The 25,164-nt window shown below is 68.4% G+C and overlaps 1 protein-coding gene across 2 annotated transcripts in view; it reads left to right on the top strand.

Moving 5' to 3' along the window:
• LAMA5 (laminin subunit alpha 5) overlaps positions 1–25,164 on the top strand; it is a 45,169-nt gene that overhangs the window by 14,829 nt on the left and 5,176 nt on the right. The window contains exons 6-60 of one of the 2 annotated variants that reach the window (XM_045980319.1): positions 51–148; positions 2,373–2,488; positions 2,822–2,940; positions 3,074–3,164; positions 3,340–3,474; positions 3,615–3,677; positions 7,271–7,411; positions 7,489–7,626; positions 7,721–7,855; positions 7,933–8,067; positions 8,143–8,280; positions 8,746–8,798; positions 9,017–9,122; positions 9,235–9,287; positions 9,382–9,487; positions 9,815–9,914; positions 10,016–10,172; positions 10,288–10,426; positions 10,587–10,729; positions 10,807–10,913; positions 11,013–11,166; positions 11,550–11,710; positions 11,802–11,910; positions 12,453–12,550; positions 12,635–12,836; positions 12,953–13,079; positions 13,664–13,803; positions 14,460–14,575; positions 14,894–15,105; positions 15,477–15,681; positions 15,888–16,032; positions 16,191–16,331; positions 16,446–16,607; positions 16,833–16,934; positions 17,054–17,137; positions 17,781–18,011; positions 18,418–18,531; positions 18,762–18,889; positions 19,067–19,147; positions 19,238–19,452; positions 19,619–19,719; positions 19,834–20,014; positions 20,097–20,246; positions 20,709–20,860; positions 20,930–21,040; positions 21,185–21,296; positions 21,694–21,864; positions 21,968–22,164; positions 22,282–22,398; positions 22,550–22,704; positions 22,984–23,125; positions 23,239–23,341; positions 23,812–23,922; positions 24,698–24,874; positions 24,968–25,116. In XM_045980319.1, coding sequence (XP_045836275.1) covers positions 51–148; positions 2,373–2,488; positions 2,822–2,940; positions 3,074–3,164; positions 3,340–3,474; positions 3,615–3,677; positions 7,271–7,411; positions 7,489–7,626; positions 7,721–7,855; positions 7,933–8,067; positions 8,143–8,280; positions 8,746–8,798; positions 9,017–9,122; positions 9,235–9,287; positions 9,382–9,487; positions 9,815–9,914; positions 10,016–10,172; positions 10,288–10,426; positions 10,587–10,729; positions 10,807–10,913; positions 11,013–11,166; positions 11,550–11,710; positions 11,802–11,910; positions 12,453–12,550; positions 12,635–12,836; positions 12,953–13,079; positions 13,664–13,803; positions 14,460–14,575; positions 14,894–15,105; positions 15,477–15,681; positions 15,888–16,032; positions 16,191–16,331; positions 16,446–16,607; positions 16,833–16,934; positions 17,054–17,137; positions 17,781–18,011; positions 18,418–18,531; positions 18,762–18,889; positions 19,067–19,147; positions 19,238–19,452; positions 19,619–19,719; positions 19,834–20,014; positions 20,097–20,246; positions 20,709–20,860; positions 20,930–21,040; positions 21,185–21,296; positions 21,694–21,864; positions 21,968–22,164; positions 22,282–22,398; positions 22,550–22,704; positions 22,984–23,125; positions 23,239–23,341; positions 23,812–23,922; positions 24,698–24,874; positions 24,968–25,116 — 7,329 coding nt within the window. The remainder of the gene's footprint in view (positions 1–50; positions 149–2,372; positions 2,489–2,821; positions 2,941–3,073; positions 3,165–3,339; positions 3,475–3,614; positions 3,678–7,270; positions 7,412–7,488; positions 7,627–7,720; positions 7,856–7,932; positions 8,068–8,142; positions 8,281–8,745; positions 8,799–9,016; positions 9,123–9,234; positions 9,288–9,381; positions 9,488–9,814; positions 9,915–10,015; positions 10,173–10,287; positions 10,427–10,586; positions 10,730–10,806; positions 10,914–11,012; positions 11,167–11,549; positions 11,711–11,801; positions 11,911–12,452; positions 12,551–12,634; positions 12,837–12,952; positions 13,080–13,663; positions 13,804–14,459; positions 14,576–14,893; positions 15,106–15,476; positions 15,682–15,887; positions 16,033–16,190; positions 16,332–16,445; positions 16,608–16,832; positions 16,935–17,053; positions 17,138–17,780; positions 18,012–18,417; positions 18,532–18,761; positions 18,890–19,066; positions 19,148–19,237; positions 19,453–19,618; positions 19,720–19,833; positions 20,015–20,096; positions 20,247–20,708; positions 20,861–20,929; positions 21,041–21,184; positions 21,297–21,693; positions 21,865–21,967; positions 22,165–22,281; positions 22,399–22,549; positions 22,705–22,983; positions 23,126–23,238; positions 23,342–23,811; positions 23,923–24,697; positions 24,875–24,967; positions 25,117–25,164) is intronic. The other variant, XM_045980320.1, reaches the window with a different exon arrangement.

The following is a 25,164-nucleotide window of genomic DNA, read 5'->3' as shown; positions in this document are numbered from 1 at the left end:
GGCCCGACTGGGGCAGGGGGCCGTGGCACTCACCGCCCCCCTCCCCCTAGTACTACTACAGCATCAAGGACATCAGCATCGGCGGCCGCTGTGTCTGCCACGGCCACGCGGACGTCTGCGATGCCCAAGACCCCACAGACCCCTTCAGGTGAGGCCCGCTGCCCCCATCCTCCTCATCCCCTTCCCAGTGCAGGGAGTGGGAGACCTGGTTCCACTGCCCACTGGGTCCCTCGTCCTGCGTGGCCAGCCCTGGCCTCCGTACCCTTAGGTGTGCGGTGACGCGGAGGGCCGTCCTGTGCCTGGGCGGACCTATTTGTCTCGTAGCCAGAGGTCTCTGCCATCCCCGCAGAAGCCGGGGCCCTGTGCGGGGCAGTGGGGATGTCCTTGGCCTGAGGCTGCACGTCCCGTTCTCCAGCCCCTCCCTTCCGTCCGGACACGGATAAGACGCTCCTTGCTGTCCCCAGCTGCCCCCCGCCACCCCGCACGGTCCTCGCGCATGGCTCCCGGAGCTCAGGCCCTGCTGGTGGCTCTGGGAAATTAAGTGCCCAGTGGGGACGTCCACTGGCAAAGAGGGGAGCCCGCGGGCCCCAGATCAGCCTCAAGAGGAGCAGCGGGCCTGCCCTTACTTGCTGGGGAGGCGCTAGCATCCGCGCTGACTCACCTGTGCCGGGGTGTGCCCTGAGCCCAGCTCTGCCTGGAGGCGCGAGGGGTGGGGTGGGCTGGGCGGCTTCCCCAGAAGCAGGAACACCAGCAGCCCCACACGCTGTGTTTCGGGGCACCAGCCCATCGCCGTGGTGGCTGTGTCAGCCTCCCTCTCAGGGCGTAGTTTAGCTACAGAACTCCGGTCGGCAGTCATGCCAGAACGTCACCTGGCGTCCCGATGGTTGGCAGAGCCCGCGGTCACCTGCATTGTTGCCCCTCTGGCTTGTCTGCCCCTTCTAGAGGGTTCTGTGGCCTTCCCCTGGTGGTCTGCAGATTTCCTCTCTGGCATCAGGGAGCCGTAGGTCTTCTGTGGCTCAGGACTCCTGCCCTTCTCTTTCTTTTTTTAGAAGATTATTTATTCATTTATTTGACAGAGAGAGACAGAGAGGGAACACAGGTTGGGGCAGAGAGAGAGGGGGAAGCAGACTCCCCACTGAGCAGGGAGCCCGATGCGGGGCTCGATCCCAGGACCCCGAGACCATGACCCGAGCCGAAGGCAGAGGCTTCACCCACTGAGCCACCCAGGTGCCCCTCATCTCTCTATTTTTTCATAGCATCGCGTTTTCTGTGTTTCAGGTTTGTTTGGTTATAACTTTAAGCATTCTTATCTCATGGTTTCTACCTACTTGCTCCCGACTCCTGGGGTTGGATCGTGCTGACCGACGCGTTGACAGGCCGGCCGCGTTGTGTCCCACGGGTCCTGCAGACGTGACTCGTCTGTGCTTGGTTGGGGACGGTCGCTCCCCAGGGCTTTTGTGGGGTCCTTTGCCCAGTGCCCTGCGATGTCACCACCCAGCTCCACGTCCTGGGTCGTTTCCCGGTGAGCAGAACGTGGCACGGCCAGACGCCAGCTGCAGGTCCGACGTCAGACCGCCAGAGCCGGGGCGGAGACAGGCTGGCTTCCTGGAGCTGCTCCTGCTCCCTGTCCCCGGGAGGCCCTCCAGATAGCCCAGACCCCGAGGGCCACAGTGTTGATTCCCAGGGCGCTGCAGACACTTTGGGTTGCGGGGGCGGGGCTCTGACCGTGTGGTCTGAGACCTGGGGCTCCGCAGACCAGCTTCCGAGGTCCGGCTCGGGGCACACAGAGCACGGCAGGTGCGGTGCTGGCCGGGGCCCACCGAGCAGGCAGCCCCACTGTGGCTGAGTCATGGAGGGGTGTGTCGGGTGGGGCTCTGGTAGGGCTGTGTGAGTGGTGGGAGGCTGCGACCTCAGGCCTGAGCCGTGGCCAGCTGTCCCCCTGAGCCAGCAGGAGGCACTCTCCAGAGCGGCCGGCAGGGTTCCAGCCTCTGCCTGGTGTCCACCCCTGCTGGAAGAGGAAGCAGTTGCTGGCCCCTTGCCCCTGGGGAGGCCTCCTGGAAGCATGGGGGCGTCTGGCTGAGCTCATACTGCTGAGTGAGACCCGGGCCTCAGCCCTGGCCCAGGGAGGCTGTGGGCTCAGCCCGAGGGCCTGGCCATGGCAAGGAGGGGTTAGCTCAGTCCTGAAGGACCTGGAGCAGCAGGCGCTCTGTGGGTGGAGCCCACCCGCACCGACCAACTGACCACTCAGTCCCTGTCCCGGTCCCCACCCGCCAACAAATCCCGTCCCTCCTGCTCCCCTCCGTGAAGGCTGGGTGTAGCCCCTGTGGCCCCCAGGTCCACAGGGTGGTCCCTCCTGTCCCGTGTCCCCACAGGCTTCAGTGCACCTGTCAGCACAACACCTGTGGGGGCTCCTGCGACCGCTGCTGCCCCGGCTTCAACCAGCGGCCGTGGAAGCCGGCTACCGCCGACAGTGCCAACGAGTGCCAGCGTGAGTGCCCAGCACGTGCTCACCTGCATCCTGCCCCCGCTCACCTGCCCGCTCACCTGCCACCTGCGCGCCGGCTGCGTGCTGCCCCCGCCCCCCCGCGCTCATCTGCACACCTGCTCACAGGGTCACCTGCACACACACCCTCCTCACCTGCAGCCCCGCGCACACACCTGCCCAGCTCTGCCGGCCTGGGGCAAGCTCCAGCCACGTGGTGTGCGTTGTCACCCACACCAGGCCACATCCGGGCCGCTGGTGGTTTGTGAGATGTGCCCTGGGGTCGCCGCGAGGCGGGCCCCGGGGGGCCTGTCAACAGCTCCGCCCCCTTCTCTCCAGCCTGCAACTGCCACGGCCACGCCGATGACTGCTTCTATGACCCTGAGGTGGACCGGCTCGGCGCCAGCCAGAACCAGGACAGTGTCTATCAGGGAGGGGGCGTGTGCATCGACTGCCAGGTGGGACAGGGCGGGGGGAGCCCGTGGTGGCAGCGGGGGTGGGTCTGGGCACTGGGGTGGTGGGCCGGGGCCAGAGCTGGGGGAGTTGGGGGGCAGGAGGGTCTCCGCACCCAGCGGCCCCATCCCGCCCCAGCATCACACCACCGGCATCAACTGCGAACGCTGCCTGCCTGGCTTCTTCCGGGCCCCAGACCAGCCTCTTGACTCTCCCCATGCTTGCCGCCGTGAGTGGGGTCAGCCCAGGGAGGGGGGCTCCTGGGGGACGGGGGTGTCGGGGGGGGGCCTCGTGCTGCCCCGGGAGGCCGGCCTGGCTCTCCTCCCCCTTTCCCGCACTGGGGAGGCAGAGCCAGCCCCGTGGCCCCTGACTCGGGGTCTCAGGAGCCCCCGGTGCCCGCCCAGGCTGCAGCTGCGAGTCGGACTTCACGGATGGGACGTGTGAGGACCTGACTGGCCGCTGCTACTGCCGGCCCAACTTCACGGGCGAGCGCTGCGACGCGTGTGCCGAGGGCTTCACCGGCTTCCCGCACTGCTACCGTGAGGGCGTCGGCTGGGGGCGGGGGGGCTGGGCCACAGTCCCCAGAGCCCTGTGGGGGACCCGGGGTGGAGCCTGCGGTCCTGCCTGCCTCTGGCAGCGCTGAGCCGGCCCGGCCAACCCGTGCTGTCTCTTCCCTCAGCGGCGCCCTCCTTCTCCCCCAATGACACCGGGGAGCAAGTGCTGCCTGCGGGACAGATCGTGAGTAAGTGTCCGCCGAGGCCCCTGCCCTGCCCTGGGCCCCACGGAGGCCCCCCGAGAGTGGGGCTGTCATGTGGTCCCCTCACGTCCGGCTCTTGTGTTTTTACGCACACGGTGCGTCTTTGTGTCAGGAAACTTGCGCGTAAAGCAGAACAGGTGCCCAGGCTAGCGCCACTGTCCGCGGTCCCTCCCCCGCAGCTGGGCCCCTCCCGTGCGCCGCCCGCGGTGCGGGGCGAAGACGCGTGTGTGTCCTGGGAGCTGCTCTGGCTTTCCTGCCACCGCGTCCTGTAAGCGTGTCCCTTCATGTTCTGTGTCACCGGACAGATGTAGCATTTCTTCAGTCAACCCCAAATTGTTGGAAGTTTAAGTTCTTTCCAACTAAAACATGCCACAGTAAACACCCTGGCAGCAGGTCTCCGTAAACTCTCAGTGATTTCTGTGCGACAGTTTCCCAGAAGGTTCTAGTCACGGGACGTGCCTATTCTGGCACATTCTGGGCTGTAGGTTGCCAAATCGCTGTCTGGAGGGAAGCCGTGCTGGGCGACGTGACGGTAGCGGCATCTGCAGGCGCCGACGGTCGTCGCCGGACCACGGGCCCTGCTTGTGGCCGTCGGCGCGGCCGGCGGGGACCCCCACCCCCTGCCATGTCTCTGGAATCGGGCAGCTCTCAGGGCGGTTCTCCTTCCTAACGGGGCGCGCACGGCTCCAGTGGGGTCTTGGTTAGACCGCATTTGACACTGGTCGTCTCCCGTGTGTCTTCCACGCGTCTGTGAGGGGACCCTCTTTCCAGTGTGTCTTGAGCACGTATCTGCTTTCCTGGGCAGTGTCATCCGGGCTCTGTGCTCACGTTTCTGTCCGCGGGCCGGCTCTCCACGCACCGTGTCCCGGCCGGGCCACCCTCTCTGTGTCTTCAGGGCTCCTGTTCCCTGGGCTGGCATGTGGACCCCCAGCTGGTCCTGGGGCCGCGGTTCTTGCCTCTGACTGCCTCTGACGCATGCGCACGTGACACGCGCTCCGCTCGCTTACTCGTGCCTGTCGGTGTCCAGCGGTTTCTCCTTCCGTGTTCGCGTCTGCTTCGCTTCGGTGCTGGGAACGGGGGTCGGCGGCCTTCTCCCAGGAAGCGCCGGATAGTACTTGCATGCTCTCGACGGCAAGGGCCGCGGGTCCTGTCGTGCGTGGCTTTGGAGCCCCGCTGTCACGCGCCGTGGCTGGATCGTGGCATCGAGCGTGCGGACGTGCGTGGGCCTGGCTGCGTTCGGGGAAGACTTGACTTGCAGAACCGCTGGAGCGGCCCCGGGGCTGCGGTTTGTTGATGCCCAGCAGACGTGCTGGGGGCCCTCCCGTCCCCCGGCCCGGGGTCGGTGCTGCAGACAGCCCGCGCTGCTGGGGCTTCAGTGCCGGGCCGTGGATCGTGCAAGGAATTCTGTTCGTGCCTCTCCTAGCGAGCACCCTGTGTCTGTATTCGTAAGGGAGGCGGGTTGAAAGCTTTCCTGGTTGTTTTTTTGGTCGGGTGTGTGTGGGCCGTCTTGCTTAAGTTTTGTAATTGAAAGTACTTGGGAAATGCCCCGTACTTGGTTATGCTCCACAGCAGTCTACAAATCATGGGAATCACCCGTGTCTTCCTTTCTTCCTTTAACATTTTATTTATTTGAGAGAGAGCACACAAGTGGGGGAAAGCAGGCAGAGGGAGAAGCAGACTCCCCGCCGAGCAGGGAGCCCGATGCGGGGCTCAATCCCAGGACCCTGAGGCCATGACCCGAGCCGAAGGCAGACCTTTCATCAGCTGAGCCTCCAGGCGCCCCGGGAACCACCCAAATCTTAGGAGTCTGATGGAACTTAGAAGGATGCCTGGTCCTGACTCCTGCTGACCTTCGATAATCGTCATTTCTTCTCTGGTTCTTGTGTCCGTTCATTTCCCACCTCAGCGTAGGTCGGTTTTAGTCATTTTTCCTTACCAGATTGTGCCCTTTGGATTTTAAAATGTATTGGTATAAAAATAAGGCACAGGGGCGCCTGGGTGGTTCAGTTGTTAGCCGTCTGCCTTCAGCTCAAGTCATGATCCCGGGGTCCTGGGATCGAGCCCCGCAATGGGCTCCCCGCTCATTCCCCCTCTCCCACTCCCCCTGCTTGTCTTCCCTCTCTCGCTGTGTCTCTCTGTCAAATAAATAAAATCTTTAAGAAAATGAAAATGAAAATAAAAATCACGCACAGCATTCCATCGTGAATTGTGCCTTTCATTTCTCTTACTGTCTGGTTCAATTTCTTCTGTTTCCTCCACTTACTAGACGTAGCAGAAGTTTCCTGAATTTATTGGTGTTTTCAAGTTACAGCTTAAGATTCCGTCTATAAGATCCACTGGGGTTTTTCCTCGTTTCAGTTTGGGGGAGAGATCTAACTTCCTTTTCTTTTTTTTAAGGTTTTATTTATTTATTTGAGAGAGAGAGCGCAGTCAGATGGGGTTTTTGCTTCTCACCTAGAACGTGACGCCCTTTGGAATGTCCCACGAATGTGTGATGGGTCGGCAAGTGCCATGCAGGGTACAGGTCGCCACGTGTACGCCCACAAGGTGCACGTGTTCATTAAGCTGTTTAAATCCACGCATCCTTGGTCCAGCCTCGTCAGGGTCTGGGGACGGTGTCTCCAGCCCTTCTGTCCAGGATGGTGCTTTTGCTAGAAACTTCCAGCTCAGGGGTTTTGGCCTTTGGCACCCTGCACCCCCGTGGTCCTGCTCTTAGATTGCGGGGCGTTCTGCAGACCTGGGTGGCGAGCTCCCTGTTGTCCCGCTGATGTGGCCTTGGGTTCCCTGGAATGTTCTGGGGTCTCTGCACCTTGCTGTCCCCTTATGAAGCTGTCCGTGGCCCATCTGGGTCCTTGGTTCAAGGTGCATCTTTTCAAGAGAACGTGACTCGATTTTCCTTCAGGAGCCAAACAGGCCTCTGCTCTGGGTGGTGAGAGGAGCCGTGGCCCGGGCAAGGCCGTGGTCCGGGCAAGGCCGTGGTCCGGGCAAGGCTGTGGCCGTCAGGCGGGGCTTGCTTCTGCTTCTCCGTCTCATCTCTCCTCCTGAGATACCTCCTTCCCGCCTGTCTTGCCGGGTTGGGCAACAGACTGGTTTCGGTTTGAGATGACTTGGCGTTTCTTCTTGGAGGATTTCGATGTTCTGTGTCTCTCTGGTCCAGACGGGGGTCACCCTGTGCTCGACAGATATCAGACCGTTGCTTTCTACGGGCAACAAACAGTAGTCGTGACTTCTCTTTGTGCGCAAGACGTTCCGCGTGTTTTCCCTCCTCTTTTCCAAGCTGCAGAATTACTCATAAATCAGATCGGAGGCTTGTTTTTGCCTTGTTACGGTTTTGTTTTTACGTCTTCTCTCGTTGTGTTGGCGTCTGCTGCTAGCCGTGTCGCAAATGGCGTCCCGCGAGTTTGGGCCGCCCTGATGTGACACGCTTCTCCACAGACAGCGGCTCTGCCTTCCGGCGGGTTTTGCCTCCTAGCACGGTGTGAGCACAGTGTGGCGACGAAGGGAGCGGGTGTGTGGCGGGCAGGGTCTCCGGCGGGGAGGGCCGGGTCTGCGGGCGTCTGAACCCCCCTCCCCTCCAGACTGTGACTGCAGTGCCGCCGGGACCCAGGGCAACGCCTGCCGCCGGGACCCCCGGCTGGGACGCTGCGTGTGCAAACCCGGCTTCCAGGGCACCCACTGCGAGCACTGCGCCCCGGGCTTCTACGGCCCCAGCTGCCAGCGTGAGTGTAGCCCTGATCCTGTCCCCCTGGCCCTGGGAGCCTGTCCCCGCTCCGACTGAGCACGCCCCCCCCCGCAGCGTGTCAGTGCTCCAGCCCTGGAGTGGTGGACGAGGACTGTGACCGGGACTCGGGCCGCTGTACCTGCCGGGAGGGCTTCGAGGGACGCGCGTGCGACCGCTGTGCCCCGGGCTACTTCCACTTCCCTCTCTGCCAGTGTGAGCGAGGCCTCCCCAGCGGGCGCGGGTGGGTGTGGGGCCGGGGCATGGCCTGCCTGGCTTAGGGGCCCCGGTGTGCTGCTTTGCTCCCTAGTGTGTGGCTGCAGCCCTGTGGGGACCCTGCCCGAGGGCTGCGACGAGGCTGGTCACTGCCCGTGCCGGCCGGAGTTTGACGGCCCCCACTGTGACCGCTGCCGCCCGGGCCACCACGGCTACCCTGACTGCCGCGGTGAGCAGAGGGCGGGGGGCCCGAGGGGACCAGGAGGACCCGCCGCGCGCCCAGGGCCTGACCCCGTGTCCCCGCAGCCTGCTCCTGTGACCCTCGGGGTGCCCTGGACCAGCTCTGCGGGGCGGGCGGGACGTGTCACTGTCGCCCAGGCTACGCGGGCGCCACCTGCCAGGAGTGCAGCCCCGGCTTCCACGGCTTCCCCGACTGTGCCCGTGAGTGCCCGTGCTGGGGGCAGGGAGGGCGGGCGCGTCCCCACCGCATGCCCACGCCCTGCCGTCCTTGCCTAGCCTGCCGCTGCTCCGCCGAGGGCTCCCTGCACGCGTCCTGCGACTCCCGCAGCGGGCAGTGCCCCTGCCGGCCCCGGGTGACGGGGCTGAGGTGTGACATGTGCGTGCCAGGCGCCTACAATTTCCCCTCCTGCGAAGGTGAGCCCGCGCGCGGGCGTGTCCCGTGCCGTGTGCGTCGTTCCTGTGCCGTCCCCGTGCACGTGCCGCGTGTGTGCCTGCGTGGGTTCCTGCGGCCGTCCGTGCGCACGGCCGCGTGAGCTTCGTGTGCTGCGCGTGGACGGTCGCGTGCACGTTCCGTCGCACGTCCTCGGTGTGCAGGCTCGTCACCCTGTGTTCACGGGCTTTGTGCACACGTGTGTTCGCAGCCGTCCGCACGGCCCGCGTTCACACACACGTCGCAGGCCTCGTGGCTTGTCGTGTGTCGTGACTGTTCCCTGGAGTGGGGGAGGGAGCGAGCCGCCGCAGCCACGGCTTCACGCCCGCTCCCGTGTGGGAGGCATGTAGGCGGCTCCACGCAGCCATGGGCCCGGGCCAGGCCTGGGGAGGCCCTTGGCCATCGGAGTCAGTGACCGCGAAGTGACCACAGGCTGGGTCTCTCCCCAGCTGGCTCCTGCCACCCTGCTGGCCTGGCCCCGGCGGATCCCGGCCTTCCTGAGGTAAGCCCTAGTCGGCCCTCGGGGCAGCGCAGCCCCTCACTCCCCCGCTGCTCTGTCGCCTTGGCAACCTCGGGGCCATTTCTTCCCCTGGCTTGTTCTCTGTCCCCGTTCCAGGGAAGGCCAGAGATGGGGCTCTGTCGGGGCTCCGGGGCTGAGGGTTTCGCATAGGGGGTAGGGGGCAAGGACCCATCCTGACCCTCAGTCTCACCTTCTCCCAGGCACAGGCCCCCTGTATGTGCCGGGCCCACGTCGAGGGGCCCAGCTGCGATCGCTGTAAACCTGGGTTCTGGGGGCTGAGTCCCAGGAACCCCGAGGGCTGCACCCGTGAGTCTGTGGCAGGGGGAGCCCGGGAGTGCTGGGGAGACTGGGGAGGGCAGCAGCGCGGGGAGGTGGGGGCCGGCCCCGCAGCGTCCAGGCCCTCTCTGCTCTCCGCCAGGCTGCAGCTGTGATCCCCGCGGCACGCTGGGCGGACTTGCAGAATGCCGGCCGGTGAGTCCGAGGCCCGAGCTGCCCGGGGGGGCTGTGGGATAGGCACGTCCAGACCCCGCTCCGCCTGGCGTGGTCTCACCTCCCCCCGCCGCAGGGCGACGGACAGTGCTCTTGCAAAGCTCACGTGTGCGGCCAGACCTGCGCCGCGTGCCGGGACGGCTTCTTCGGGCTAGACCAGGCTGACTACTTCGGCTGCCGCAGTAAGTGCCCTGTGGCCCTCAGCCCACATCCCGGGGGAGGCTGAGGCCAGGGAGGGACGAGTGAGGCGGGCACCTTGGTCTGGGGAGGCCTGTGCTGGGCACGGAAGGAAGGGGCTGCTCCATCTCCCTCCCCTCCATCCTGCGCCCCGGCAGCCCCCGGTGGCCCGTCGGAGCTGGCGTCTCGGCCCCTGTTGCTCTCCACAGACAGTGGACAGGGGCCTGGGCGGCCGGAACAGGGTCCAGAGCCCACTGTGGTCAGGGCAGCGAGGCCGGGGTGGGGGCGGAGGGGGCAGCTAGCAGCATGGACCTTGTTCCCTCCCACCGCAGGCTGCCGGTGTGACGTCGGCGGTGCGCTGGGACAGGGCTGTGACCGGAGGACAGGCGCCTGCCTGTGCCGCCCCAACACCCAGGGCCTCACCTGCAGCGAGTGGGTGCCTCCGCGCCTGGCTCGGGGGGCAGGGGGCTGGCCGGGTGGCTCCCGCGCCGGGGACCCCGTGGGCTGCCTCTGACCGCCCCTGCCGCGGCCAGGCCGGCGCGGGACCACTACCTCCCTGACCTGCACGACGTCCGCCTGGAGCTGGAGGAGGCGGCCACGCCGGGTGGCCGCCCCGTGCGCTTCGGCTTCAATCCCCTCGAGTTCGAGAGCTTCAGCTGGAGAGGCTACGCGCAGATGACGCCCGTGCAGGTGGGGGGCGGCCTCCGGCCTCGGCCTCAGGAGCCCCCGCGGCGGATGGAGCGGGGCGGGCAGGGCATGGCTGGGGAGGGGCCGCCTGATTCTCCGCGCCCCTGCCCCCCACCAGCCCAGGATCGTGGCAAAGCTGAACGTGACCTCCCCCGACCTCTTCTGGCTGGTCTTCCGCTACGTCAACCGTGGGCCCGCCAGTGTGAGCGGGCACGTCTCTGTGCGAGAGGAGGGCAGGGTGGCCGCCTGCGTCAACTGTGAGTGCCCGGCCGCCGCGCCCCTCCCCGCAGCCCCGCCTGCCCCGCAGTCCCTCCGGGGCCGGTGGGTGGGTGGGTGCCCTGGCCCTGGGGTACCCGCCTCCTCCCTGCCAGGGTGGCCCACGGGCAGAGTGAGGGGTCTCACGTTCCGTGTCCGCAGGCACAGAGCAGAGCCAGCCCGTCACCTTCCCGCCCAGCACGGAGCCCGCCTTTGTCACCGTGCCCCAGAGGGGCTTCGGCGAGCCCTTCGTGCTGAACCCCGGCGCCTGGGCCCTGCTCGTGGAGGCTGAAGGGGTGCTCCTGGTGAGGTGGGGGCTGAGCGGGTGGGGGCCGGGCCCGGGCCGAGGGCCAGTGTACCGAGCTCACCCCCTGCCCGCCAGGACTACGTGGCTTTGCTCCCCAGCACCTACTACGAGGCGGCCCTCCTGCAGCTGCGGGTGACCGAGGCCTGCGCCTTCCGCCCTGCAGCCCAGCGTTCCGGGCACACGTGAGCGCCGGCCCGGTGGGGGCGGGGGGGCTGCCCCTCCCTGGGCCCGGGCTGCTCGCCCCTGCTGACCGCAGCCGTGTTCCCCCTCCCCCACCCCAGCTGCCTCCTCTACAGCCACCTGCCCCTGGACGGCTTCCCCTCTGCGGCGGGACCGGAGGCCCTGTGTCGCCAGGACAACAGCCTGCCCCGGCCTTGCCCCACAGAGCAGCTTAGCCCCTCACACCCGCCCCTGGCCTCCTGCCTGGGCAGTGACGTGCGTGTCCCTGGGACCTCGCAGAGGGGCAGGGTCTGGAGTGCAGGGAGGGGGTGGGGTGCATATTGCCAGGACAGGACACGAGTTTGACTTTGGGGCCTCACTCGTAGGTAGGGGGTCAGTGGCCGCTGCCCCTGGCTCATCGTGAGGAGGAGCGGGCATTTGTTCTTTCCTAAGACCCGGGCTAGGCGTCTGGGCAGCGGGCTGTGGGGAGGCAGGGGCGGCGGAGCGGGGAGCCGTGGGGGGTCCTGGAGGGGTGCCCCACACAGCGAGGAAAACGGGGGCTCGGGCAGGTGGGGAGGCGGGTGAGGGCCGTGTCTAGCAGTTTCCCGGGACGACGTGGGGGCCTGGGGCGGGGCCTCTGACCGCGGTGCCGCCCGCAGGTGGACGTTCAGCTTCAGGTGGCCGTGCCGCGGCCGGGCCGCTACGCGCTGGTGCTGGAGTACGCCAACGAGGACGGCCGCCAGGAGCTGGGCGTGGCCGTGCACACCCCCCAGCGGGCCCCGCAGCAGGCGGCCCTCACTCTCCTCCCCTGCCCTTACAGGTGCACAGGGAGGTGCAAGGATTCGAGTCTGGGGGAGCCGTGTGGGAGGGCTCGGGCCCCCCCCGCTGAGCACCCCTGCCCCTTCCCGCAGCACCCTGTGCCGGGGAACCGCCCTGGACGCCCAGCGCCACCTGGCCGCCTTCCACCTGGACACGGAGGCCAGTGTCCGGCTCACAGCCGAGCAGGCGCGCTTCTTCCTGGTAAGGCCCTGACCCCCACCGCACGGGCCCCCAGGACTCCCCTGCCGTGTCAGGTCCTTCAGAAGATTTTAAACAGCCCGGAGGGCTCGTCACCAGCCCCCGCCGCGGTCCCTCGTGGCCGCCCCGGCTCTGACCGCCGCGTCCTCAGCCTGTCCCAGAGTTTGTCAGCAGAACCTGCGACACCCAGTCGGCCGTGCGGCGTCCTGGGTCTTCCCCAGGGGGTGTTTCCAGACGGCTCTGCCGGCTTGTGTTGTGCGTGTCCATTGCACGCACCTACGTCGTGTCAGACGGTGCCGCTCGGGAGAGGCCCTTCCGCCCGGGGGGAAGCTGGTGGCCGATGCGCAGCTGAGCTCCGGCAGGGTGGGCAGCCGTGAGGACAGCTGAGACGGGCTCCCAGCCTGCAAACTGCCCTTGACGGCCGGGGGTCAAGCACCCAGAGGAGGCAGAGACTTGGTGCAAAGAGGGGGATGCGGGTCGGATGTAGGGGTGAGGGAGGGACCCCGCCTGTGTTTCCATGTCCACGCCTGGTCCTCTGTCTGCAGCACGGCGTCACCCTGGTGCCCGTGGAGACCTTCAGCCTGGAGTTCGTGGAGCCCCGGGTCCGCTGTGTCAGCCGTCACGGTGTCTTCAGCCCCAGCAGGTGTGGGGAGGGGGACGGCGGGAAGGGCCGGGGCAGCCAGAGGGGCGCGCTGGTCCAGGGCCTCACCTCCACCCTCGTCCCCAGTACCGCCTGCCTGCTCTCTCGCTTCCCGAAGCCGGCCCAGCCCATCCTCCTCAGGGACTGCCGGGTGCTGCCGCTGGCCCCCGGCCTCCCGCTGGCCCAGTCGCAGGACCTCGTCCCCGGCGCACCCCCGTCGGGGCCCCAGCCGCGGCCCCCCACTGCCGTGGACCCGGATGTGGAGCCCACGCTGCTGCGCCATCCCCAGGTGAGGGCCCGGGCCAGGAGGGACGGGGGTGCAGACGGGGATGGGATTCCAGGCCCCCAGCCCTGCCCGGGGCCCCACCCCTGCATCTGCTCCCCAGAGCCCCTCCTTCCCTGCAGGGCACCGTGGTCTTCAGCGCTCACGTGCCTGCCCTGGGCCGCTATGCTTTCCTGCTGCACGGCTTCCAGCCCGAGCACCCCACCTTCACCGTGGAGGTCCTTGTCAGCGGGGGCCGGGTCTGGCAAGGTGAGTGGCCCTGGCGGGCCGTGGAGGCCGTGGGGGCAGACCCCCGGGACAGAAGCCCATCGGGGGTCTTCTCACAAGCCCCGCTCTGTGGTGGTCGTCGCCGACGCGGGCAGGTCTGTCCTGCTTTCAGTCCTTAAACGGGGGCCAGGGCCCAGCGCCCACAGCAGCCCCAGCCTCCCGGCCCCTGCCCAGATTCCGCTCCTGACTCCCTGTGGACGTCGGGATTCACCCTGTCACACGCCCGGGCAACCGAGGGTTCGCCGTGGGACGCGCGGTGATGGGACTCGTGTTCCCGTGTATGTGGGAGCTTTGTTTCTGCCGACCAAGCTCGGGTCTGTGCCCAGTGGGCCTTCGTGCGTGGCCGCTCCTGACCCGCGTCGTGCGAGTGGGCCCTGCCAGCTGTCCTCAGACGCACCACAGGTCCGTGCTGCGCGTCACAGCTGCACGCTCTTGGCGGCACTGTCCGGTGGCATCTCTTCCTCCCTGGTGACCCCAGGAGTGCCCCTGGGATGAGGCCACAGGACCAGAGCTGGTCCGTGGGGGGTGGGGGGGACACACAGACCTGCCTTTCCTTCTCCCTCCAGGCCATGCCAATGCCAGCTTCTGCCCACATGGCTACGGCTGCCGCGCTCTGGTGGTGTGCGAGGGCCAGGCCCTCCTGGACGTGACCGACAGTGAGCTCACCGTGACCGTGCGGGTGCCTGACGGCCGCTGGCTCTGGCTGGTGAGTCCAAGGCTGCCACGTCTGTGTGCGGAGCACTCGGGGCCTGACACGGGGCTAGCCTTTCGGGGTGTGGACGTCCTGACCCTGCCCAGGGACGAGCCGTCCTCCCACCTGTCATGCCATCGGCCACTCAGCCCAGGTGCATCCCCCGTCTGCCTCGGCCCAGCCCTGTGCCAGGCGCCAGGGAGCAGCAGCCGTCAGGGGCCTCCAGGCCGAGCTGTGAGGCTACAGTGTGGGGCAAGTACCTAGGAGCCGAGATGTGGTCCACCAGGCCCCTGGGGCCCTGCTGGGCAGGGTGGCCTTCCTGGAGGAGGAGGCCTGGCTAGATGGAGACGGAGAGCCAAGGCATGTCTGGCAGGCAGGGATGGGAGAGCGCACCAGGAGGCCAGGCACTCCTCACAGACCCCAAGCTTCCACCAGGCCCCAGAAGCCGACTCCCTTCTAAGCAGCCCAGTGGGGACCCAGCTCCTGCCGGCCTTGCTGGGGCCCAGGGCTGGGGTGTGTTGCTGCCGCTACCGTCACGGCTGTCCGGCCGGACCCTGGCCGGTCACAGAGACCCCCGGCCACGTGCTTCTGCTGGCAGGCTCTGGGGTACTTCCCCCCTCCCGGGTCCTCTCTGGGCCCCATGGGAAGGTGACCAGGTCCTGACCCCGTAGGAGTACGTGTTAGTGGTCCCCGAGGAGGCCTACGGCCCCAGCTACCTGCGAGAGGAGCCCCTGGACGAGTCTTACGACTTCATCAGCCAGTGTGCCGGCCACGGGTACCACGTCAGGTGCGCCGGGGTGGGGCGGGGGCTCACGGCAGCGCGGGGGTGTGAGGGGGGGCTGACGGGGCGGGCCTTCCAAGCGAGGGTTGGAGCATGGGGCCAGGGCCGGGTGGGGGGCCCTGGGGCGGGCCAAGGGCACGGGACCCGGGCAAGAGTTCGGGCTTGGGGCCAGGGCTGGACTGGGACAGGGCAGGGGGTTTGGGGCGAGGGTGGGGGGCCCGGGGCAGGGCAAGGGCACGGATCCTGGGCAAGAGTGGGGGCTGGGCTGGGGCCAGGGAGCTCAGGGCCAGGAGTTGGCCTCACACCTGCTTTTCACCCCACCAGCTCCACTGGCTCGTCCCCGTTCTGTCGAGATGCTGCCTCTTCTCTCTCTCTCTTCTATAACAACGGGGCTCGGCCTTGCGGCTGCCACGAAATGGGTGCCACGGGCCCCACGTGTGAGCCCTTTGGGGGCCAGTGTCCTTGCCGGGCCCACGTCATCGGCCGTGACTGTTCCCGCTGTGCCACTGGCTACTGGGGCTTCCCCAGATGCAGGCGTGAGTACCTGGGCCCACGGGAGTGGCCGCCAGGGAGTGGCACCTGACCCCAGGGGGCTTCCTGCTGGAAGGAAGGAAGCGTCCTACCGTGGCTACTGTGGCTGCCGTGGCCACCGTGGCCACTGTGGCCAGGAGGAGGGTCTAGTGCTTGGCAGACCCATCCAGCTGGCCCCCGCCTACAGGGCGTCTGGCCGCTAGTGGCCTGGGAGTCACACAACAGGGACCAGATGGCGATTCTGGCAACTCACCCCAGGCCAGAGGTGCGGCCCGGGGCTGGCGCTGACACAGCTGGGGGGGAGGGTGCCCCGGGCCGCAGCCAGGGCCTCCGAGGGGGCGGAGGGCTTCACCCCCCAGCCTGGCGCTCCCCACAGCCTGCGAGTGTGGAGGCCGCCTGTGTGACGAGCTCAGCGGCCAGTGTGTGTGTCCGCCGCGCACCATCCCGCCCGACTGCATGGTCTGCCAGCCCCAGAGCTTTGGCTGCCACCCCATGGTGGGCTGCGAGGAGTGCAACTGCTCGGGGCCCGGCGTCCAGGAGCTCACCGACCCCTCCTGTGACGTGGACAGTGGCCAGTGCAAGTGAGCTGGGCGCCGGGGCTGTCCCCGTGTCCCCGTGGCTGGTCCCGGGTCGGGGGGGCGTTGCCACCGAGCACGCGCTCTCTGTTCAGGGCATGGGGCTGGGGGGAGGGGCAGGCCTCGGGGGACCCCCTGTGCTTGGTCTTGGTTCGGCGGGAGAGGTCGGAGCTGGGGGCACGTCCGGCCGGCCGCTGAGCCCCCTCTCGCAGGTGCAGACCCAACATAACCGGGCGCCGCTGTGACACGTGTGCCCCCGGCTTCCACGGCTACCCCAGCTGCCGTCCCTGCGACTGCCACGAGGCGGGCTCCGCACCCAGCACGTGTGACCCCCTCACAGGCCGGTGCCACTGCAAGGTAAGACCTGGGGGTCGGCCCCCCCCACCACGCTGCCTTAGCTAGGGCTTCCTGGCGCTCTGGGGAGAGGCGGCCGTGGCGGAGGGCTGGCGAGGAGCCGGGCGTGGCGGGGGTGCAGTGCGCGGCCCGGCTGACCCGCCCTGCCCGCCCGCCCCCAGGAGAACGTGCAGGGCCCGCGCTGTGACCAGTGCCGCCTCGGGACCTTCTTCCTCGATGCCGCCAACCCCAAGGGCTGCACCCGCTGCTTCTGCTTCGGGGCCACCGAGCGCTGCCGGGGCTCCACGCTCACCCGCCGTGAGGTGTGTGGGCTGTGGGACCCAGCCCAAATGGCTGCCACCTCGGGGAGGGGACGTGCTACCCCCCGCCAGCGTGCCCTGGCTGTTGAGCTCAGTGCGTTTCCCGTGTGCCCGCAGCACATGGACATGGAGGGCTGGACGCTGCTAAGCGGTGACCGGCAGGTGGTTCCTCACGAGCTGCGGGCAGAGGCCGAGCTGTTGTACGCTGATCTGCGGCGCGGGTTCGAGGCCCTCCCGGAGCTATACTGGCAGGCCCCACCCTCCTACCTGGGGGACAAGGTAAGCCGGCGAGGCAGGCCCTGGGGAGGGACTAGGAGGGTGTCCGGGACCCCCCGGAGGCGCGGGGAAGATAACAGCGAGACTGCCCGTGTCTGAGGACGGATGGGGACTCCATGAGGGTGCCCAGGTCTAGCCCAGTCCCCAGCCCAGGGGTGCCCAAGGCCACTGCCGTTGACTCTGGGCCCACAGGCAGGATCTGGCCAGGTCACGGTGCTCTTCCTCCAGGTGTCATCCTACGGCGGGACCCTCCGCTACGAGCTTCACTCAGAGACCCAGCGTGGAGACGTGTTCATCCCTACGGAAAGCCGGCCGGACGTGGTGCTGCAGGTGGCCGACGGCATGGATGTGGCTGGGCGGGCCGTGGGCACTCCCGGGCAGGATGGGGGGCAGCTCACTGCCAGCCCTGACCTGCCCGTCCACTGCCTCCCCCCCCACCCTGTGCCCAGGGCAACCAAATGAGCATCATGTTCCTGGAGCCAGTGTACCCGGTGCCCGGCCACATTCACCACGGGCGGCTGCAGCTGGTGGAGGTGAGCAGAGCTGGCCTGGGCACCCGGGGCCCTCCTGGATCCTGGCGCAGCCCAGGGAGGCCAGAGGGGCCTCAGGCTGCCGTGCCTGCCCTCTAGGACAGAAAACGGGGGGCCGGCCATGTGCTGGCCCGCAGAGCCCCGAGCCCGACGCAGGAGCGGCTGCCCGTGGGCGCACAGCCCCGCGGTTCCCTCCGTGAGCTGTCGGCCTTTCGCCCATTGCTCCTCCTGCTCGCGGTCTCTCCTTAGAGCTTTAGAGAAGTCGTGTGCGTCCCCTGCCATGCCCCCGTGGAAGCCGCGGCTGTCCTGGCCCGTATTCTCGGTCTCCCGGAGGTGTCTTTCGATGAACAGAAATTCGGATGTTTACTGTACCCAAATTTATCAATTCTTCGTGTGCAGTTAGTGTTTTTGCCTGATTTAAGGAACTATTTGTCTCTCTGAGATCAGAGTATGGGGCTGTTTTGTTCTAAAAGCCGGAGGCGTCTTCTCATGTGTTTGGGTTGCTGATGGGTCTGGACTTGGGCTTTGTGCCTGGTGTGAGGCAGGGGTGCCGGCGCCGGCTCCCCCGCGGGTGTGGGCTGACCCAGCCCCCCGGGACCGCAGCGCCCCGGCCCTGCTGCCCCACTGAACCGGCCGCGGCCCGCAGGGGAACTTCCGGCACTCGGAGACGCACAGCGCCGTGTCCCGCGAGGAGCTCGTGATGGTGCTGGCGGGCCTGGAGCAGGTGCACATCCGCGCACTCTTCTCCCAGACCTCCGCGGCCGTCTCCCTGCGCAGCGTGGCGCTGGAGGTGGCTGGTGAGGTGGGCGGGGGGCCGCCGGCCAGCAACGTGGAGCTGTGTATGTGCCCGGCCAACTACCGCGGAGACTCGTGCCAGGTGAGGTGGCGGGGGCACATACCGCCCCCACGCGCCCCCCCCCCCCCGCTCTGTCTCCCCGGCTCCTCCCTCACCCGCTGGGTATCACCCTCCCAGCAGCCCTGCCTTCCTGCCACGGGCTGGGCCACTCCGCTGTCTGCTATGTCGCTGCTGGGCCCTCCGTGCACACAGCCGCTCTGTGTCCCTTCGCCGCTCAGTCCGGTCAGGCGTCGGCCACCGACCCGCTCCCGGACCACATGGTGGGGAGCTGCGCACCTGAGCCGGGGGACCCGTATGGCTTCGGGGGCTCTGACTTCGTGTCTCTAGCGGGTCAGGGCCAGGACCCCTGCGGGTCCGAGAGCATGGTCCTTTTCCTGCCCCTCGGGCTGCCTTGCTTCCTTCCTGACCATGGATGCCTCTGCTCCAGGAATGTGCCCCTGGCTACTACCGGGACATCAAAGGTCTCTTCTTGGGTCGCTGTGTCCCCTGTCACTGCAATGGCCACTCAGACCGCTGCCTCCCTGGCTCGGGCGTCTGCACAGTGAGTCGGGCTGGGCAGAGGCAGGGCACACACCCCAGACACTGACTAGGGAAGAGAGGGAAGACCGGGGGCCTTTGGGTCAGGGGTACGGACACACTGGGGTCCGGGCGGAAGGGAGGTATCCTGCGTGGGGCACTGGCCGGCCTTGGGCGTAGTGTGCCCGGCATGGCTGGGCGAGCGGGTGGGAGGCAGAGGCCCCACCGTCGGTGCTGCCTGTCGCTTCTGCCCAGGGCTGCCGGCACAACACCGACGGCGACCACTGCGAGCTCTGCCAGCCTGGCTTCGTGCGCAGCGGGTCTGAGAACCCGATGGCCCCCTGTGTCAGCTGCCCCTGCCCCCTCGCGGTGCCTTCCAACAAGTAAGCTGGGCCGGCCCGCCCAGGGTCAGTCGCCCTTACAGCCCTGGTAGGGAAGGTCACCATCCCCTACCGGCTGAGCCAGCACGGCCCCCTGGAGGCCGGAGCAGCTGGGGTGGGCTGGCCAGGTGCACCCCCCATCACGGTGGGCCGCTGTCCGAGAACCGTCTGTGTCCGCAGCTTTGCCGTGGGCTGCGTCCTACGAGGAGGGCGCGCACAGTGTCTCTGCAAGCCGGGCTACACGGGCGCCTCCTGCGAGCGGTGAGCAGGCGGGCGGGCGACCTGCGGGAAGGTGGGCGTCGTGGGCGGAGCAGCCCAGACCACTGACCCTACCCTCGCCTCCCACCCCAGGTGCGCGCCGGGCTTCTTCGGGAACCCGCTGGTGCTGGGCAGCTCCTGCCAGCCGTGCGACTGCAGCGGCAACGGTGACCCAAACCTGCTCTTCAGCGACTGTGACCCCCTGACCGGCGCTTGCCGGGGCTGCCTGCACCACACCACGGGGCCCCGCTGCGAGAGCTGTGCCCCTGGCTTCTTCGGCAACGCCCTGGTGCCCGGCAACTGCTCCCGTAGGCCTGGCGCGGTGGGAGGGAGCTCATGGGGCAGGTGCTCCTGATGGGGGACGATCCCCCCCCCTCCCCCCCGCGAGTGAGGGACTGAGGGTGGAGCAGGGCTGCCTCGGGTGGGAGCTCCGGAAGGGGGAGGGCTCGGGCCGTCACAGCTCCCCTTCCGCAGGGTGTGACTGCTCCACATGCGGGACAGAGACCTGCGACCCCCACAGCGGGTACTGCGTGTGCAAGGCGGGAGTGACCGGGCCTCGCTGTGACCGCTGTCAGGTAGGGGCTTCCTGGAAGGGCGGGGCTGTGGGGGGCGGGGCCTCTTGGAGGGGCGGGGCCTGCGGAGGGGCCCGCAGGCCCCACCGGCAGTGCCTGATGGCGGTCTGTGCCCAGGAGGGGCACTTCGGCTTCCAGGACTGTGGGGGCTGCCGTCCGTGTGCCTGTGGACCAGCCGCGGAGGGCTCCGGGTGTCACCCCCAGAGTGGGCAGTGCCGCTGCGGGCCAGGGGCTGGAGGGCCCCAGTGCCGTGAGTGTGCCCCTGGCCACTGGGGCCGACCGGAGGAGGGCTGCCGGCGTGAGTGCCCGTGGGTGGGTGCTGTGGGGTGGCCGCGCCCAGGGCCCTCCGCCAGCCCCTCACCCCGCTCCCTCGCACCTAGGCTGCCGGTGCCGGGGCGGCCCCTGTGACGTGCACACGGGCCGCTGCACCTGCCCCCCTGGGCTCCGTGGGGAGCGCTGTGACACCTGCCGCCAGCAGCACCAGGTCGCCGTGCCAGGAGGGCCTGGGGGCCACGGCGTCCACTGCGAAGGTCCGTCCCTGTACCCCGGCTCTGCGCCTCCGCGGTTTGGGCGCGGGAGGCCCGGCCCTTCACGACCCGTGGACGCGTCTGTTGACCTTCGCTCCCAGAGACGCCTCGTGGCCCCCAGCTCCCTCTCAGTTCTCCACGGGACCCCTGGGCTCTGAGCTGACCTCCTTCCCGCCTTCGGATCCCTGAGTCCAGAACTTCCCAATGGTCCCTACCACCCTGGGACCCACTCCGAGCTTATACTGACTTCCTGGCACCTGCCCCCTTCCCGACTGACGACTTGACTCCCAGCCTGACCTTTCTGTCGGTCCCGCGACCCCGGGCTAACCTCTGACCCTCAGCAACCTCCTCACCCTCAGCCTAGCTCAGCACTCCAACTGCATGACCCCGGGCAGACTCACTCCCACCGCGCTGACCCTGTGAGTCCTTCCCCAGCCCCGCACTGACCCCCTGTGCCGCCCGCAGTGTGCGACCACTGTGTGGTCCTGCTCCTGGACGACCTGGAGCGGGCTGGCGCCCTCCTCCCCGCCATCCACGAGCAGCTGCTCGGCATCAACACCAGCTCCGCAGCCTGGTCCCGGCTGCGCACGCTCAACGCCTCCCTCGCCGACCTGCAGGTACCGCTCAGCCCGGCCCACGCCAGACTGCCCTCTCGGGCTGCGGGTCTCACCTTCTCTCCTCCCCAGAGGCAGCTCCAGAGCCCCCTGGGCCTCCGCCATGAGACAGCGCGGCAGCTAGAGACCCTGGAACGGCAGATCTCCGGCCTCGGACAGGACACGCAGAGGCTGGACGGCCAGGCAGGACCCTGGGGACCCCTGCCCGGGACATGCCTCCCCTACGAAGCCCCTTCTGTAGGCCGCACCCCCCAGGGCCCCGGAGTGTCCAGCGTCACCCCCGATCCTTGCTTTAGACCGTGGCCTGACAGGATGCTCTGTCCACAGGCCGCAAGAGCCCTCGCCGAGGCCAGCCGGCTGCTGGACAGCACCAAGGCCTCACTGGGCCGGGCGCAGGCGCTGCTGGCGGCCATCGGGGCTGTGGACCGCCTCCTGAGCGGTAGGGGCGAGCCCGGCTGGGGAGCGAGTGGTGGGCAAGCAGAAGGGTGGTCAGGGTCGGAGGAGGATTCGAAGAACTGGCAGGGTCTGGCCTCTTAGATGCGGCTGAGTGAGCAGCAGGGCAGCGTGGGAGGCCAGAGAGGGTGTGGTGTGGCCAGACAGCGGGGGCGGAGGTCACTGAGGGGCGCCTGCTGGTGGCACCTGAGTCAGCCAGAGCGGCGGCCACGGGGGAGGCACTGACTCTGCCCAGGGGTCGGGGAGGAAGGCGGTTGGTGCTGAGTGCTGGCCTGCAGCAGGGCTGGTTGGGCCAGGAGGCCTAGGGGACGGGGCAGGGCGGACGGGCAGGGGTCTGCCTGGTCAGCAGGCTGGCCCTGACTGCCCTCCCCGGCTGCCCACAGAGCTCGAGTCCCGGATGGACCACCTGTTCCCGGCCAATGCCTCGGCCCCGTCGGGCGAGCACGTGCGGCGGACCCTGGCTGAGGCGGAGCGGCTGCTGGGGGAGATGCGGGCCCGACACCTGGGCGCCCCAAGAGCAGCAGCCGAGGCCCAACTGGACGCGGCCCAGAGATGTGAGCAGCTGAGACCGGCTTGGGATGGGGCGGGGTGCCGGGCGGGCACTGGGTGGGGACCCGGAGTCACGGCCCAGCCGTCCCCACCTGGGATCTGGGCCAGTGCTGGCCCGTGTGCAGGAGCAGCTGACCAGCCACTGGGAGGGGAACCGGGCGCTGGCCGCACGCACCCGGGACCAGCTGGCCCAGCACGAGGCTGGCCTCATGGACCTGCGAGGGGCCCTGAACCGGGCAGTGGGCACCACTCGGGAGGCCGAGGAGCTCAACAGCCGGAACCAGGAGCGCCTGGAGGACGCCCTGGTGAGGGGTCCCGCTCTCCCCCTCCTTCTCCCTCTCGCCCTGCTGCCCTGCGGCCCCTCGTTCCCACCCTGTCACACCTCCGTTCTTGTCACCCCCTTTCTTCCCCGCGATCTCCAGCTCCGGAAGCAGGAGCTGTCCAGGGACAATGCCACGCTGAGAGCCACTCTGCAGGACGCCAGTGACACCCTGGCTCAGCTCTCTGGGCCCCTACGCGGCATGGACCAGGCCAGGGAAGTGAGTGCTGTCCTGCCTGGGGGCACCGGGGCAGGGTTGGCCAGGGGTCTGCACGCGGAGCGCGGCCTCCGGGTTCCCAGATCAGGGGAGGGTGAGTAAGGGATTGGGTTGAGGAGGGTTCCGCTTACACCCGTGCCCCCGCGCCCCCCAGGAATATGAGCGCCTCGCTGCAAACCTGGACGGGGCCCGGACGCCGCTGCTGGAGAAGATGCGGGCCTTCTCCCCGGCAGGCAGCAAGGTGGGCTTGGTGGAGGCCGCCGAGGCGCACGCGCAGCAGCTGGACCAGCTGGCCCTCAACCTGTCCAGGTGCGCGGCCTGCAGGGCGCCCCGGGGATGCAACGGGGCCTTCCTGGGGCACAGCCGGTCTGGGAGGGCTCCTGGAGGAAGCGGCTCTTGTCTGTACAAGGTCCGTGCAGGGGTCCCGGCCCAAACTGGCTGCAAGGGATGAGAAAGGCACGCACGGCGGGCCGCAGGGCAGGGGCCGAGGACGGTGGGGGGCTTGAGGAGACAGGCAGGTGGGCCTGAGGATGTCTGGATCTGGGCCCCAACCTACACACCCCACGTCCCTCTCCTGCCTGAACACAGCATCATCCGTGGGCTCAACCAGGACCGCTTCATCCAACGGGCCATCGAGGCCGCTGACGCCTACGGCAGCATTCTCCGTGCCGTGCAGGCCGCCGATGGGGCTGCTAGCCAGGCGCAGTGGCAGGCCAGCCACACGTGGGCGGTGAGGCCCTTCCCCCGCCCCCCGGCCCCAGCAAGATCCCCCACCCCCCACCCCTGCCCGCCTCTGGCTCCCAGCAGGCAGGTATGAAGCATGTCTTGCCCCCGTGCGTGCAGACCGTGGTAGAGCGTGGCCTGGCGCCCCGAGCCCAGGAGCTGCTGACCAACGGCACTGCCCTTGCCGAGGCCGCCCTCAGGGAGCAGCAGCGGCTGGGCCGCGGTGAGTGCCGGGAGCGGTCTCCGTTCACACTGGGGTGGTGGGGGGAGGGAGGGTGACAGCTGCCCTGTGCGGGGGTTCCGCTTCCCACCGGCTCGGCACATGGCCCCGGGAGCTCTGCAGAGGCCCGAAACCCACCCGGGCCTTGGGGCCAGGCCCCGGGGCTGTAGAGGGGCCGGGGAGGGGTTTCTCCTGTCCCGATGGGGCCGGTGGAGGAGGAAGCGCCGGCTGGTGGCAAGGGGCACGCGCTCTGCTGCTCGGCCCTCGGGGCGCTGGGGGTCCCTGGGTGGTGGCCCCCGCCGAGCTTCCTTGTGTGAGCTGTGGAAGGGGGTGTTTACATCTGCGAGGACCCTCATGTCTGGGTGTCTCCGTTCGTGGGCATGTTGGCCTCGTCCCTTCCTGGTGAGGCGGGCCGAGGTGGGCTGTGTGCCAGGATTGGGGGCTCCTGGGGCTGAGGCTGCCTCCCCCTGCAGCGCGGGCTGCCATCCCGGGCACCAGGACCCAGCTCCGCGATGCCCAGGCCAAGAAGGAGCAGCTGGCGGCCCGAGTCCAGGAGATACAGGCCATGCTGGCCATGGACACCAGTACGTTGGTCCTCACCTCCCCCCTTGCCTTCTACTTGTCCCAAGGTGGACCCTCCCTCCGCCTACAGCAGGGTGCCAACCAGGGCTCTCCTTGGGGCCCTGAACAGGGGCGTGTCTACACCCGTGCTGTCCAGAGTGCTGGGCAGCCCCAGCCCCGGGAACGGCTCGCTTGTCAGGAAATGACACAAACTAGCTCCAAGGAGCAAGTGAAAGTGGGAAGGGAGCAGGGCGTGCTTTGGGGAGAAACGAAAGAGCGTTTGGGGCCATGGGGAGCGTGTGGCAGGGACGTTTCACCCCAGAGGCTGAGGGGCGTTGGGCCTGCTCGGGCCCCCAGGAAGATCGTCTGAGGGAGCGGCTGGAGGGCTGGGGGGCTGGGAGCACGGAGGCCCACGGGGCACAGCCGAGGACCCAGGGCAGGCCTCTGGGCGAGGGGTGATGCGCCCAGCCCAGGTTGAACATCCCGGCGAGCTTGGGCCTGGGGGCTGTGGAGGCTCAGGTGGGGCCCCGGGACAGGCGGCAGAGCGGACACAGGTGTGGGGGCGGCCGGCTGCGGTCCCATAGGAGGCCCCGGGAGGAGCCGTCTGGTGGAGGGCAGGACACACGTGTAGTGTCTCTGCTGCCTGTGGCTCTCGGGAGGTCCACGGGGTGCCAAGCGCCCCTATTGCTGGAGCTGGCCAGGGCGGGGCTGGTGGCCCCCCGTCCCCAGCGGGCAGGTGAAGCCAGGGCGGTCCTCGCCTGTGTCCCTCTGAGCTCACCTGCACACTGCCCGCCGCAGACGAGACAAGCAGGATCGCTCACGCCAAGGCTGTAGCCGCCGACGCCCAGGCCGCGGCCGCCCGCGTGCAGTCGCGGATCCAGGATGTGCGCAGGCGCCTCGCGCAGTGGCAAGAGCAGTACGGGGGCCTGCGGGGCCGGGACCTGGGCCAGGCGGTGCTCGACGCGGGCCGCTCAGGTGGGCGCCGGGGTGCCCCAGTCCAGACGGCGGGTGGCGGGGGCCCGGGGCAGGACAGGCTGTCAGGGGCACGCCCTCCCCCGCTCCCCACAGTGTCCGCCCTGGAGAAGACACTCCCACAGCTGCTCGCCAAGCTGAGCCTCCTGGAAAACCGTGGCGCGCACAACGCCAGCCTGGCCCTGTCCGCCAGCATCGGCCGCGTGCGGGAGCTCATTGCCCAGGCCCGCGGGGCCGCCGGCAAGGTGAGCGCCAGTGCCGGGGGCCGGCAGGCATCTGGAGGACCAGGCAGC

Source organism: Meles meles, chromosome 16 (genome assembly GCF_922984935.1).
Source record: "Meles meles chromosome 16, mMelMel3.1 paternal haplotype, whole genome shotgun sequence".
In the NCBI taxonomy this organism is placed as follows: domain Eukaryota; kingdom Metazoa; phylum Chordata; class Mammalia; order Carnivora; family Mustelidae; genus Meles; species Meles meles.
Note: the sequence above shows the minus strand (reverse complement) of the source record. Positions and strands in the feature narration are given on the sequence as shown.